General features: G+C 51.9%; 2 protein-coding genes across 6 annotated transcripts in view; one reads left to right on the top strand and one right to left on the bottom strand.

Moving 5' to 3' along the window:
- ING5 (inhibitor of growth family member 5) overlaps positions 1–1,259 on the bottom strand; it is a 39,750-nt gene extending 38,491 nt beyond the window's left edge. For 2 of the 3 annotated variants that reach the window (XR_008546882.2, XR_010150264.1), the window contains exon 1: positions 279–1,249. The gene's annotated coding sequence lies outside the window, so the exon portion shown is untranslated. Of the gene's footprint in view, positions 1–278 lie in introns of all 3 variants that reach the window. The other variant, XM_063791798.1, reaches the window with a different exon arrangement.
- A 66-nt stretch (positions 1,260–1,325) lies between these two features.
- DTYMK (deoxythymidylate kinase) lies at positions 1,326–13,030 on the top strand. 3 transcript variants are annotated; one of them, XM_054680198.2, is made up of 6 exons: positions 1,342–1,690; positions 2,467–2,575; positions 5,428–5,544; positions 8,027–8,117; positions 10,073–10,270; positions 12,539–13,027. In XM_054680198.2, exons 1-6 carry the CDS (start codon positions 1,561–1,563, stop codon positions 12,647–12,649), a joined length of 756 nt encoding a protein of 251 aa, XP_054536173.1. In that variant the 5' UTR covers positions 1,342–1,560; the 3' UTR covers positions 12,650–13,027. The 3 variants fall into 3 exon arrangements, with proteins under 3 accessions (XP_001161768.1, XP_054536173.1, XP_063647871.1); XM_001161768.5 differs by lacking the exon at positions 5,428–5,544 and having other exon boundaries at positions 1,326–1,690; positions 12,539–13,030; XM_063791801.1 differs by lacking the exon at positions 5,428–5,544 and having other exon boundaries at positions 10,145–10,270; positions 12,539–13,030.
- The last annotated feature ends 645 nt before the right edge of the window (positions 13,031–13,675 follow it).

The raw sequence follows: 13,675 nt of genomic DNA, 5'->3' as shown, positions 1-13,675 counted from the left end.
TGGTCTACATCAGAGAGGCAGGTGGTTCTCAAAACAGACAACAGCTTTGAATTTCATCTGTATTTCTGGCTGAGGGTGCCTCCCAAGAATAATCGCCTCGAAAGGTAAGAGTGCCTCGTCTGGTAGACTGTAATCCAGGGCTACACAGATGATTCTGGGAAATGCAGTTCCTACCATTTCTTCTGCTAAGCAGAGAAAGTGATGTCTAGCTGACAACTGACAATATGGCACATATAGATAGTAGTATTTTAGATATCTAAAATAACAAAAAGTCTCACCTGAGAAATGTCCAGGCAGCCTGATATCCCTAAGATAACAGCAAACACTACTGAGCGCTTTCTAGATACCGGGGACACTTCGCGGGACTTTTTCCACCTCTCTATGGCAGAGACAGTTTTTCCTATTATCATCATGACCCACATTTCAGAGGAGTTGGAGGCATGGAAAGAGGAAACAACTTGCCGGTTCTCTCTCCGTGCCATAATTTGTATACATCATCTTTTAAAACGGACTTTTCGGCCAGGCGCGGTGGCTCACGCCTGTAATCCCAGCACTCTGGGAGGCCGAGACGGGCAGATCACGAGGTCAGATCAAGACCATCCTGGCTAACACGGTGAAACCCCGTCTCTACTAAAAATACAAAAAATTAGCCGGGCGTGGTGGCGGCCGCCTGCAGTCCCAGCTACTCGGGAGGCTGAGGCAGGAGAATCGCTTGAACCCGGGAGGCGGAGGTTGCAGTGAGCAGCGATCGCGCCACTGCACTCCAGCCTGGGTGAAAGAGCGAGACTCTGTCTCAAACAAACAAAAACAACAACAAAAACACACACACGGACTCTCCAGAGCCCTGCAGTTTTGCGCTTCAGGGACAACAGTGAACATTTATCGATCCCATGGTTCTCCTACAATTGCCACGTGGCCAGTGTCTACACAGCCCCCTATCCTGCCCCTGCTGTCAAACACAGCGTTTCCAGAACGCAGTCGTGCTGGGCTCCAGGTGAGCTTTGGGAGGAGCCCCGGCTGAGCCCCTGCACTGGGCCCCGCGCTTCGGGAAGCATCTCGCTCGTTCGTCTCGCGCGCCGCGTGACCGGAGCCCTCGCGCTGGCAGCGGGCACCGCAGGGCCCTGAGAGTCGGGCCCGCTGCGCGCGGCCAGGGGCCAACGAGAGCCGACGCTGGGCGGGCAGCGCCCGGGAGCCCCTCCGACCCTGCGCTCCCCTCGTCCGCGCCCTGACCCCGCGTCTCCGGCCGTCCAGCCCGCGCCGCGTCACCTCCCCTCCCGGAGCGAAGGGCCCCGCCCGCCCGAGGACGGAGGCCCGCACGGGACACGGGGCCCCAGTTTCCGCCCCGGAAGCCCAGGACACGGCTCCAGTGGCGGCGCGGCCCAGGGCGCAGGCGCGGGTGTCGGTCCCACCGCGCGTCGTCCTCGCCCCGGCCCCGGCCAATCCCTTCGAATTTGGCCGAGGCCGGGAAATACTAGCTAATCACGGCGCGCGCTGTTGACGCCGGCCAACGGGAGCTCCGGAAGGCTGTGTGGAGACGCCAGCGGCGGGCGGTGGACAGTCATGGCGGCCCGGCGCGGGGCTCTCATAGTGCTGGAGGGCGTGGACCGCGCCGGGAAGAGCACGCAGAGCCGCAAGCTGGTGGAAGCGCTGTGCGCCGCGGGCCACCGCGCCGAACTGCTCCGGTTCCCGGGTGGGTGCGCGCGGCGGGGGGTGCGCCGCGGCCTTCGGTGCCTCTGCCTTCCCAGGGGCTCTTTGCTCCGCTTCGTTGTCTGCGGCTGACGTGCTGTGAACTGTGCGGTTTTTATTTTAAAAGACGGGCTTTCGCTGTGTCGCCCAGGCTGGAGTGCAGTGGCGCCATCTCGGCCCACGGCAGCCTGGACCTCCCGGGCTCAAGCGATCCTCCCGCCTCAGCCTCCCGGGTAGCCGGGAACATAGGCGCGCGCCACCGCGCCCGGTCCACGCTGCGTGTCTTTAAGTGCGGGGTATGGTGATGACTGACGGGTAAACCCGCGCGAAACCGTGGTCTCGCCCCCAAAAGTTTCCTCCAGCTCTTTTGTAATCCATGTCTCGTTTTTGTGGGTTTTTCTGGTGTTGTGTTTTGTTTGATGGCTGTTCGCGCTTTCAGGGGTTTTATAGCATATATTTAAAAGTTTTCAAGTGAAGCATTGACCTTAATCTTTGGCCACCCAGTCCACAAATTTTATAAATGCTTTCTTTGAAGTCTCTACTTTCTACCCGAGTTCTTTTTTCCTAAAGCATTTTTCATCCCAGCTTGTTTGCAGATTGCTGTTATTTCTCAGAGAAATTCCTTTGGCTTCCGCAGAAGATCCAAGCCTGTCTAGAGATTTAGTAAAGTAAAATTCAACGTGAGACTTGAGTCCGGGAGAAATTCAGTCCAAACTATATTGTAATGTAGAGGGAAAGCCTGATCTCATTTGTATTTTGTGTGTTTCTCTTTTTTTCTAGAAAGATCAACTGAAATCGGCAAACTTCTGAGTTCCTACTTGCAAAAGAAAAGTGACGTGGAGGATCACTCGGTGCACCTGCTTTTTTCTGCAAATCGCTGGGAACAAGTGTAAAAACCATTGCACATTGCTCCCTCTGCCCTTGCCACTTTCCTTCCTCCTGAGATTCAGTGAACGCAGCACTCGATTCTGAATGACAATGACAGTAGTGCTGGGCCTGAGGTTCTTCTATTTAGCAGTCCTGTGGGCAGAGGTGGTGAAGCGCCCTAGTTCCCAAAGGGCGCTAATGAATGCTATTTCGTCCTCCTGCTCCCCACACCCCATAATTAATAGACTTCAGTTTTTCGGGTTTTTTTAGACGGAGTTCCGCTCTGTCGCCCGGCAGAGGTGCGATCTTGGCTCACTGCAACCTCCGCCTCCCAGGTTCAAGCGATTCTCCTGCGTCAGCCTCCCGAGTAGCTGGGACTACAGGCGCGCCCCAGCATGCTCAGCTAATTTTTGCAATTTTAATTTACTTTATTTTTAAATTTAATTTTTGTATTTTTAGTAGAGACAGGGTTTCACCATGTTGGCCAGGATGGTCTCTCTTGACATTGTGATCCACTCACCTCGGCCTCCCAGAGTTCTGGGATTACGCAGGTGTGAGCCACCGCACCTGGCCCTTTTTTTTTTATTTTTAAGACAAGGTATTGCTCTGTGGCCCAGGCTGGAGTGCAGTGGCACCCGATCATGGCTCACTGCAGCCTCAACTTCCTAGGCTCAAGCAGTCCTCCCACCTCAGCATCCCGAGTAGCTTAGGGCCATAGGGGCATGCTACCAAGCCCGGCTAATTTTTTTTTTTTTTTTAAATGTAGAGTCAAGGTCTCACCATATCACGCCCAGGCTGGTCTCAAACCCCTGGCCTCATAGACTTAATGTTTTAAAGATAGCTTTAGGTATATAGAAAAACTGATCAAAAAGTAGAGTATGTAGAGAGCTCCCTACATACTACCCCTGCCTTCCCCCCTTCCCCATTATTTATGTGCTGTGTTATGTTACATTTGTTAAAATTGATAACCACTATTGATACATTAGTAACTGAGTTTGTATGAACTCTCCTACCACCTTTTTTTGTTTTACATCATTGTAGTAGGTTTCCTCTTCATTCAACACTTGATGTGTGTTCTTTCAATGTTTTTATTTACATTTATATACATATGTAGAAACTACTATAGTTAGAATTTTGTTTTTTAACATAAATGAGGTCATACCATACAAATTATTTGGCAGCTTTCTTTCTAACTCTGCCTTACAGATTTCTGCACTTAAAGATCCCCTAACTCTGCCCTTCTCATTCTCTTTAATTGTCGTCGCATGTTCTCTAGAAAAGTTGTTCCACGGTGCGTGTAGCCAGTTCCCTGCTGGTGAATTTTCAGTGGTTCCTCATCATCCGTGTTACATGCATGAAACACTGCATTACTCTCCTCCGGCTTAGCTTTGTGTCTTGCTTGGAAAGGCTGTCCCCACTCCAAGTCTTGAATGAAAATGAGACCATTTTTATAATCTTTTTAACACATCTAGAATTTATGGAGGCAATTGTTCTTCTGATTCTGCTTTTTGTGGCTTTGTAGAAAAGTGATGAAACACGTATATGCCCAATTTAAAATGAAGAATAATCCTGATTTTACTTTTTAGATAATAGTCTTATCCCAGGTACCCAGGGCTACATCTCTTTTGTCCATCTATTCTCCTACAGGTTACTTGTTTCCCTAATAGATATTTAAGTTTCCTCTAACCGTGGCTTGATAGTTTTTTTTTGTTTTGTTTTGGGTTTTTTTGAGACAAGAGTCTCGTTGTGTTGCTCAGGTTGGAGTGCAGTGGCTCAGTCTCGGCTCACTGCAACCTCCGCCTCCCGGGTTCAAGCAGTTCTCCTGCCTCAGCCTCCTGAGTAGCTGGGATTACAGGCGCGTACGACCATGCACAGCTAATTTTTATGTTTTAGTAGAGACAGGGTTTCACCATGTTGGCCAGGGTGGTCTTGAACTCCTGACCTCAAGTGATCCTCCCACGTCGGCCTCCCACAGTGCTGGAATTACAGGCATGAGCCACCATGCCCGACCAATAGTTCATGTCTTTTTTGCCCTAATTAATAGTCCCTTGTTTGGATGTACCATAGTTCATTACCTACTAAAGGACATCTTTGTTGCTTCCAAGTTTTGGCAGTTATAAATCTGTTATAAACATCCTGGTGCAGGATTTTGTGTGGTCATAAGCTTTCACTTCTTTTGGGTAAATGCCAGGGAGCACCACTGCTTTAATATGTGGTAAGACTATTAATTTTTGTGAAGAACTGCTAAACCATGGGTGTCCAGTCTTTTGGCTTCCCTGGGCCACACTGGAAGAACTGTCTTGGGCCACGCATAAAATACACTAACAATTGCTGATGAGCTTAAAAAAAAAAATCTCGTAACGTTTTGAGAAAGCTTAACAAATTTGTGTTGGGCCGCATGCAGCCTGCGGGCCTCAGGTTGGACAAGCTTGTGGTAAACTGTCTTCCAAAGTGGCTGCAGCATCTTGCATTCTCACCAGCAGTGAACAAGGGTTGCTATTGCTCCAGATCCTCACCAGCATTTGGTGTTGTCAGTGTTTGGATGTTTGCCATTCTGATAGGTGTGTGTGGCATCTCATTGTTCTAGTTTGCATTTCCCTGCTGACATATGATGTGGAGTATCTTTTCATATGCTTGTTTGCCATCTGTGTATCTGGTTTCATAAGGTATCTGTTAAGTGCTTTGGCCCACTCTTTTTTTTTGGGACAGGGTCTCAACCAGGCTAGAGTACGGTGGCACAGTCTTGGCTCACTGCAGCCTCTACCTCCCAGGCTCAAGCGATCCTCCTGCCTTAGCCTCCCAAGTAGCTGGGACTACAGGTGCATGCCACCATGCTAAGTTTTGTATTTCTTTTTTTTTTTTTTCTCGAGACAGTTTCATTCTTGTCGCCCAGACTGGAGTGCAATGGGGCGATCTTGGCTCACTGCAACCTACGCCTCGCAGGTTCAAGCAATTCTCCTGCCTGAGCCTCTCAAGTAGCTGTGATCACAGGTGCCCACCACCATGCCCGGCTAATTTTTCTATTTTTTAATTCGTGATGGGGTTTCGTCATGTTGGCCAGGCTGGTCTTGAACTCCTGACCTCAGGTGATCCACCTGCTTTAGCCTCCCAAAGTGCTGGGATTACAGGCACGAGCCACCATGCCCGGCCAATTTTGTATTTTTTGAGGAAATGTGGTTTCACCATGTTTCCCAGGTTGGACTCAAATTCCTGGGCTCAAGTGATGAGCCTGCCTCCGCCTCCCAAAGTGTTGGGAATATAGGCATGAGCCATTACGCCCAGTCTTGGCCCACTTTTTAAGGGGGTTGGTTGATTTCTTATTTTTGAGTTTTAAGAATTCTTTGTATGCTTTAGATAACAGTCCTTTATAAAATGTGTCTTTTATACATATTTTCTCCTAGGCCGTGGTTTGCCTTTTCTGTTTTCTCACTCTCTCTCTCTCTCTCTCTTCTTTCTTTTTTTAGACAGGGTCTCTGTGTCATGCAGGCTGAGTGCAGTGCGCAATCACAGCTTACTGCAGCCTCGACCTCCCGGGTTCAAGTGATCTTCCCACCTCAGCCTCCCAAGTAGCTGCAGCTATAGGCACATTAACACACCTGGCTAATTTTTGTAAAATTTTTTGTAGCGATGGAGTCTCACTATTGTTGCCCAGGCTGGTCTTGAACTCCTGGACCCAAGCAGTCCTCCTGCCTTGGTTTCCCAAAGTGCTGTGATTAGAGGCATGAGCCACCCTGCCTGGCCTTATTTTTTTAAGAGAAATGTCTTGCTCTGTTGCCCAGGCTGGAATGTTGTGGCATGATCACAGCTTACTGCAGCCTTAAACTCCTGGGTTCAAGTGATCCTCCTGCCTCAGCCTCTGGAGTAGCTAGGACTACAGGTGCGTGCCACTATCCCTGGCTAATTTTTACATTTTTTGTAGAGATGGGGTCTCACTATTGTTACTCAGGCTGGTCTCAAACACCTGGCCTCAAGGGATCCATCCCGCCAAATGGCTTCCCAAAGTGCTGGGCTCACAGGCATGAGCCACCACGTCCGGCTGTCCTTTCCTCCTCTTGACAGTGTCTCTCACAAAGCACAAAGTTTTTATTTTCGTGAAGTCCATCTTAATCAATTCTCTCATGGGCTGTGCCTTTGGTTTTGTATCTAAACAGTCTGCCAAACCCCAGGTGATCTAAGTTTTCTCCTGTGTTACTGTCTAGGAGTTTCATAGTTTTGCATTTTACATTTGGGTCTGTGATTCATTTTGTCTTTTTTTCCCCCCTTTTGTGGAGAACAGGGTCTCACTATATTGCCCAGGCAGGTCTCGAGCTCCTGGGCTCAAGCAATCCTCCTGCCTCTGCCTCCTTGAAAGCTGGGGTTACAGGCGTGAGCCACCGTGCCAGGCCTGTGATTCATTTTGAATTTATGTTTGTGGAGGGTATACGGTCTGGTCTAGATTTATTCTCTTTCATGAGGATGTCCAGTTGTTCCAGCAGCGTTTATTGAGGAAAATGCCTTTGCACCATTGCATCCCTCTGCTGCTTTGTCAGAGGCCAGTTGACTCCTTATGTGGGTGCCCCTGTGATTTGAAGGCCCCAGTGAGACTGGCTGAGTCGAATGAATCGGACTTTTCTTTCTCTGTCTTGAGCAGTGCTTCTCTCTAGTGTCAGGCCCCGTGTCTTTGTACATCCGTGATCTTGGCAGCTGTAGGGATGATGGTGGACTTGTGGTATTTGGTTGAGAACATCCTTGCAGTCCAGGCTAGGGGTCATGAGCATGGATGAGTCACCTGCTGGCTGTGCCCACGCTTCCCCCGCCACCATCCTCTGCTCTCTTCTTTGCCTGTGCTTTCTTCTTCCTCGACAGGGTAGTGCTGGCCTCTCTGCCCAAGACAGCTGACAGTGCATCTCCTTTCCCCTGCCGTGTTTCTGGAACATTGAACTTTACCAGTTGTGTTTGTTACTATTTAGTAAGGTTATCTTTTCCATGTTGGGTTTTGCTGGAGGTGTGGGTATGGCATCTTCTAGAGAAGATCCAGACCTTTTTGGATTAAAAGTAAGGTTACAAATCACTGTGCTGTACTTGTTGTCATATGAGATTTCTGAGTTGTATTGTTGGGATAATTTTTTTTTTCTTTTTTTGAGATGGAGTCTCGCTGTGTCACCCAGGCTGGAATTCAGTGGTGTGATCTCGGCTCACTGCAACCTCCACCTCCTGGGTTCAAGCAATTCTCCTGCCTCAGCCTCCCGAGTAGCTGGGATTACAGGTGCCTGCCACCATGTCCAGCTAATATTTTGTATTAGTAGAGACAGGGTTTCACCATGTTAGCCAGGATGGTCTCGATCTCCTGACCTTGTGATCCGCCCGCCTCAGCCTCCCAAAGTGCTGGGATTATAGGGGTGAGCCACCGCGCACAGCCTGTTGGGATAATTTAAGCTTGACAGTTCAAGGCCTATGAAACAGGACCAGGGCTCAGGAGCATCTTCTTTTTCAGGCCGTTAATTAAGGAAAAGTTGAGCCAGGGTGTGACCCTCGTCGTGGACAGATACGCATTTTCTGGTGTGGCCTTCACCGGTGCCAAGGAGGTGAGTGCCACTTGGCCTCCTGTCGGGCGAGCACAGATGTGTGGACCCAGGACTGCCCTTGAATGCGAGTACGAGTGACATGCTTCAGATTACTCTGCAGAGTTTCGTGATTCTTATATTCCTTTTATCTCTTTGCTAGATTAATTTGGTTTTATCAATAAGAAGAGCAAACATTTATGTAGCTAGAGATTGTTTCACAGATAGAACCATAGTTGGTATTTGGATTATATTTTCCACATGCTTTTTTTTTTTTTTTTTTTTTGGGAGACAGTCTCTCATTCTGTCACCCAGGCTGGAGTGCAGTGGCGCGATCTCAGCTCATTGCAACCTCTGCCTCCTGAGTTCAAGCGATTATCCTGCCTCAGTCTCCCGAGTATCTGGGATTATAGGCATGCACCACCATGCCCAGCTAATTTTCATACTTTTAGTAGAGACGGGGTTTTACCATGTTGGCCAGGCTGGTCTCAAACTCCTGACCTCAAGTGATCCACTCATCTCAGCCTCCCAAAGTGCTAGGATTACAGGCATGAGCCACTGCACCCAGCCTCCAGATGCATTTTCAAAGATGGTTCACTTGTAGTACTTTTTTCCCCCGTTTTTTGAAAGAGGGCGTCTCCCTCTGTTGCCCAGGCTGGAGTAGAGTGGAACAAGCAAAGCTCGCTATAACCTTCAACTCTTGGGCCCAAGTGATCCTCCCGCTTCAGCCTCCCAAAGTGCTGGGATTACAGCTGTGAGCCACTGTGCCCAGCTCTGTCCCTTAAAGAGACAGTAAAAAGAAGGATAATGTGGTTATTTTTCATGATAACCGCCCTCACTTTTTATTTTATTTATTTTTTTTTAGACAGAGTCTCGCTCTCTCGCCCAGGCTGGAGTGCAGTGGCACAATCTAGGCTCACTGCAAGCTCCGCCTCCCGGGTTCACGCCATTCTCCTGCTTCAGCCGCCCGAGTAGCTGGGACTACAGGCGCCCGCCACCATGCCCAGCTAATTTTTTGTTTAGTAGAGATGGGGTTTCACCGTGTTAGCCAGGATGGTCTTGATCTCCTGACCTCGTGATCCGCCCGCCTCGGCCTCCCAAAGTGCTGGGATTACAGGCGTGAGCCACCGTGCCCGGCCACGCCCTCACTTTTTAATTCTGCCATTTCTTCATGTGTTAGCTTGAGTCCTTCCCCTCTGAAGTATTACGTTGTAAATAAGGAGGACAAGACTCATGATTCCTTTGCTTCTTCCTGCTGTGCGGATCAGCTGACAGAGCCGCAGGCTGTGTGGGAGGTGCTCGTGGACGCCTTCCCTCAGCTCATTGTGCTGTCGTGTGATGTGTGGCCTGGAGTCACAGCCTTTCTGGTCCTACCTTTCCTCCGGAAACAGGACAGCATTTGGAGGGAGATGGGATGAGTAAGGGAGGGAGAGAGGGTGCTCGCACAGCCCTGGCAAGAAGGGCCAGTGGATGAGACTAGGCTGGCACATAACAGGCTCTAGGAGTGCCTGTCTTCTTCCTGCTCTTCCGTGGGAGAGGAGACCCTGGCGTGTGTATGTGGCAAAAAAGACACTGCCAAGGACCTCGTGCCTGTGTCCGGACCCAGCTGCTCTCTGCTGCAGGCGTCCTAGGCCGGGGGTCTCCAGGGGCTCTGTACATAGACTGTTTCCTCCTGGCCAGCAGGCCTGTAGCTGCGCTGGGAGGGCCTCCATGGGGCCTGGGCTGTGGGTGGCGGGGACTGGGAGCCATTCTATCTACCTACTTTTCTGTCCACTTGTCTGTTTACAAAGGAAAAACAAAGGTGACACTGGAGAAACTGACACGTTTGAGGTTCTAAAAATTAAACAAGAGCCACAATATAAACAGTCTCACGTCTTGGTACCTCACCAAATGTCCCCTCATTTTTTCCTGTTTTTACGACTTTCGAAACAAAAACCTAGACTACACTAAGCTTTAACTGTTGGGTTCTTTCTTGGCAGAATTTTTCCCTAGATTGGTGTAAACAGCCAGACGTGGGCCTTCCCAAACCCGACCTGGTCCTGTTCCTCCAGTTACAGCTGGCGGATGCTGCCAAGCGGGGAGCGTTTGGCCATGAGCGCTATGAGAACGGGGCTTTCCAGGAGCGGGCGCTCCGGTGTTTCCACCAGCTCATGAAAGACACGACTTTGAACTGGAAGGTGAGAATCCCAGAATTGCACACTAGGAAGCGTGGAGAAGTGGCTCAGGATGACACCGTGGTGACTGGCGCAGTCGTGCCAGCAAAGCTGCTGCCGTTTCCGTCTGGTCCTCCCAGATGTGGAGCCCCGGGAGTAGTCGTTCAGGGGTTCTCAGTGCCAGCAAATTCTTTTTTCTTTGAGACTGAATCTTGCTCTGGGTGCCAACCCAGGCTGGAGTGCAATGGCACGATCTCAGCTCACTGCAACCTCCGCTTCTTGGGTTCAGGTGATTCTCCTGCCTCAGCCTCCCGAGTAGCTGGGATTACAGGCACCTGCCATCATGCCTGGCTAATTTTTTTTGTAGAGATGGGGTTTCTCCATGTTGGTCAGGCTGGTCTCCAACTCCTGACCTCAGGTGATCTGCCCACCTCGGCCTCCCAAAGTGCTGGGATTATAGGCGTGAGCCATCGCGCCCGGCCAGTGCCAGCAAATTCTAACCCGATGAGTTTTGCTAAATGTTGACATTTGGCGCTTTGTCTGGTGGGTCAGGTGAGAGTCTGCGCAATCCTCCACATCCTCAGCCCCTCTTCAGACACGAGTACCAGCCTGTTCCTGCCACTGTGTCCTCTGGTGTGGCCTCTCGCTGGGCATGGGCCCTGCAGCAGCACCTGGCCATCTAAGTTCAGGAGGGTGCTGTGTGCTGCCGTCTGAGTTCAGGAGGGTGCTGTGTGCTGCCGTCTGAGTTCAGGAGGGTGCTGTGTGCTGCCTCTCCCTTCAGTCCTGCCTCCTTCAGTCTCAGCAGTCCCAGGTCTGGCTCTGCTCCCAGGATGCTGGACTCTCCCCTCCCAGTGGACTTGCAGGCTGGCCGCCTCTGCTCCTCCCGACCGCAGCCCCTACCTCTCTCCCAGACTCCAGTCGCCCGTGCCCACCGCTGCCCACGTGGCCTCTTTCCAGGCGGCAGCCAGGGCTTCTGGCACGTCGGGCACCAGCACTGTCGCTTGTGGCCACGGCCCGCGGAGCTTCAGTCCCTTGAGCTCCTCCTCCAGAGCAGGGCCGAGGGTCTCGCCCCAGCCCGACTGGCTGTGCCTGCAGATGATGCTGGTCACGCAGCTTTTCGTTTCCCGGAACGCAGGTGGGATAGCAGTGCCCTTTTCTGGCAGTGCGGCATTCTCTGGCAGTCATTCCGCCTGGAGAGGCTCATCTTGGGCGGTTCTGGGCGACAGCTGTGTGGCTGCACAGTGGCCAGTGAGAGGCATCTGGGAAGGTGGCCCTTGTGTAGGGAGTCACTCTCCTTCCGTCACGGTCACACCTCATGAAATGGTTAGATTCTTCCAAGTGCCTTCTACGCCCCTGGCAGATTTTCTAGAATTTGCTGTCCCAGAAGCTTGAGAAGGGTCCGGTGCCACCCGACAGCAGAAGCCGGGATGCCGTTGAGACGCCAGCGCTTCTGAGTCCCTCTCACTGCCTGCCTTCTGGTGGAGAGAAGGCTGTCCGGCGCGCTTATGCCCTCCCCACGTTCCTCGCACCATTCACGCCATTGTGCAGCACAGCTGTTAGGACCAAATTCATCTTCCCCGCAAGGACGAGTCAGGCCCAGTGTTGCATTGGTCCTGCTGTCTGGCTTCTGCTGCGGAACTTCCTCACCTTCCAGGCAGGGCCCAGGAGCCACAGGAGCGTGGGCAGGGCAGGGTCTGCCCTCTGTGCTTCCGACTCGCCGCTTGCGAGCTGGACAGTCACCTCGACCTGGTGGGCTGGGTGGGCCTGGCTGTGCTGTGGGCTGTGCCTCACTCCTGCAGGTGGGCACTCAGCGGGGTTGGGGTCACGAGGCTGAGGTCGGCTTAAAGCAGGAGTGGGCAGTTGGCACGTCATGTTTCTCCTGCATCAGGGCTGTGGCAGGAATGCCGGGTGACTACCGTGGACACTTGTCAAGGTTGAGGTTCAGAGAAAGGTGTGGGGTATCCCGGAGGTCACCACGGTGTGCCAGGAGGTTCAGGTTGGCCTTCCAGAGCCCGGCCTGTGAAATCCCCACAAGCACAGAGGACACAATGAAACATGGTGGTGTTTTGAGACAGGGTGTTACTGTGTCACCCAGGCTGGAGTAGAGTGGTGCCACATTTTTTGTAGAGACGGGGTGTCCCTATGTAGCCCAGGCTGGTCTTGAACTCCTGGGTACAAGCAGTCCTCCCTCGTGGGCCTCCCAAAGTGCTGGGATTACAGGCGTGGGCTCCCGTGACCAGCCTGGAACGTGCTGATGAGCCTCTTTTTCTCCTGAAACCCCGGTGGGAACAGATGGTGGATGCTTCCAAAAGCATCGAAGCTGTCCATGAGGACATCCGCGTGCTCTCTGAGGACGCCATCCGCACTGCCACAGAGAAGCCGCTGGGGGAGCTATGGAAGTGACCCAAGGCTGCCCACTGGAGACGCCTCTCCCTGCAGTCCCCCGAGAGGTGGGAGACTCGCGGAAGGCCCCGTCCCCAGCGGTGTCCAGACCCCACAACTTCAGGAGCTCTTTCCCGGCAGCAGAGATCTGCAGGCTGCCTCTTCTGCCCCGGAGCTGGGGTGCACTGGGGAGCCCCGTGGTGGGGACCTTGGCAGTGTGGACATGAGCAGAGCGATGGAGCAGTCTCCTGCCCTCTCCCCTGTCCTGATGGCACTCTGTTGTATTTTCTTACTGAAGTTCAGTGATAACTGAGCAGTTTCATTGTGATCACTGTAAATGGTAATCAGTTGGAATTCTCCTAAATGTCTTCCAGACACTAGTAAAAAACGACCTGAAAATTGTTTGTGGAACGCTTCACTTTTCTTAGACTGAGGACGGAGCTGGCTTTGAATGGGAACCTCCATCCCAGGAGAGAAGAGCCTTCATTGGGCCCAGTAGGGCCTTCCTGGACCCTGGTTCCTGCCTAGTTGAGGGAGTCCCACTGTGGGTCTGAACAGTTGCAGCCATGCCCTGGGCTCGCTGGGTCCAGCCAGGCTATATCCGAGTGTCATCACAGCTTACGTCCTGAACTCACCTAAGTTAACTCTGCTATTTTCATTGCAACCCTGGAGCTTAACTTCTCATCCTATCCTTTTTTATTTTTTTGGAAACAGGGTCTCACTGTCGCCCAGGCTGGAGTGCAGTGGCACGATCGTGGCTCACTGCAGCCTTGACCTCCTGGGCTCAGGTGATCCTCCGACTTCAGCCTCCTGAGTAGCTAGGCCTACAGGCCTTCACCGTGCCTGGCTAATTTTTTGTGGAGACAGGATTTTGCTATGTTGCCAGCCAGGCTTGTCTTAAACTCCTGGGCTCCAGTGATATACCTGCCTTGGCCTCCCCAGAGTGCTGGGAGTACAGGCATGAGCCACCATGCCGAGCCCATTGCATCCCCTTAAAAGTGACACTTAGAAGGAATGATTTGACACTCCTGGCAGAATCTGTCCCAC

Source organism: Pan troglodytes, chromosome 13 (genome assembly GCF_028858775.2).
Source record: "Pan troglodytes isolate AG18354 chromosome 13, NHGRI_mPanTro3-v2.0_pri, whole genome shotgun sequence".
NCBI lineage: Eukaryota > Metazoa > Chordata > Mammalia > Primates > Hominidae > Pan > Pan troglodytes.
The sequence above is the reverse complement of the archived record's forward strand: the minus strand, read 5'-3'. Positions and strand labels throughout refer to the sequence as shown.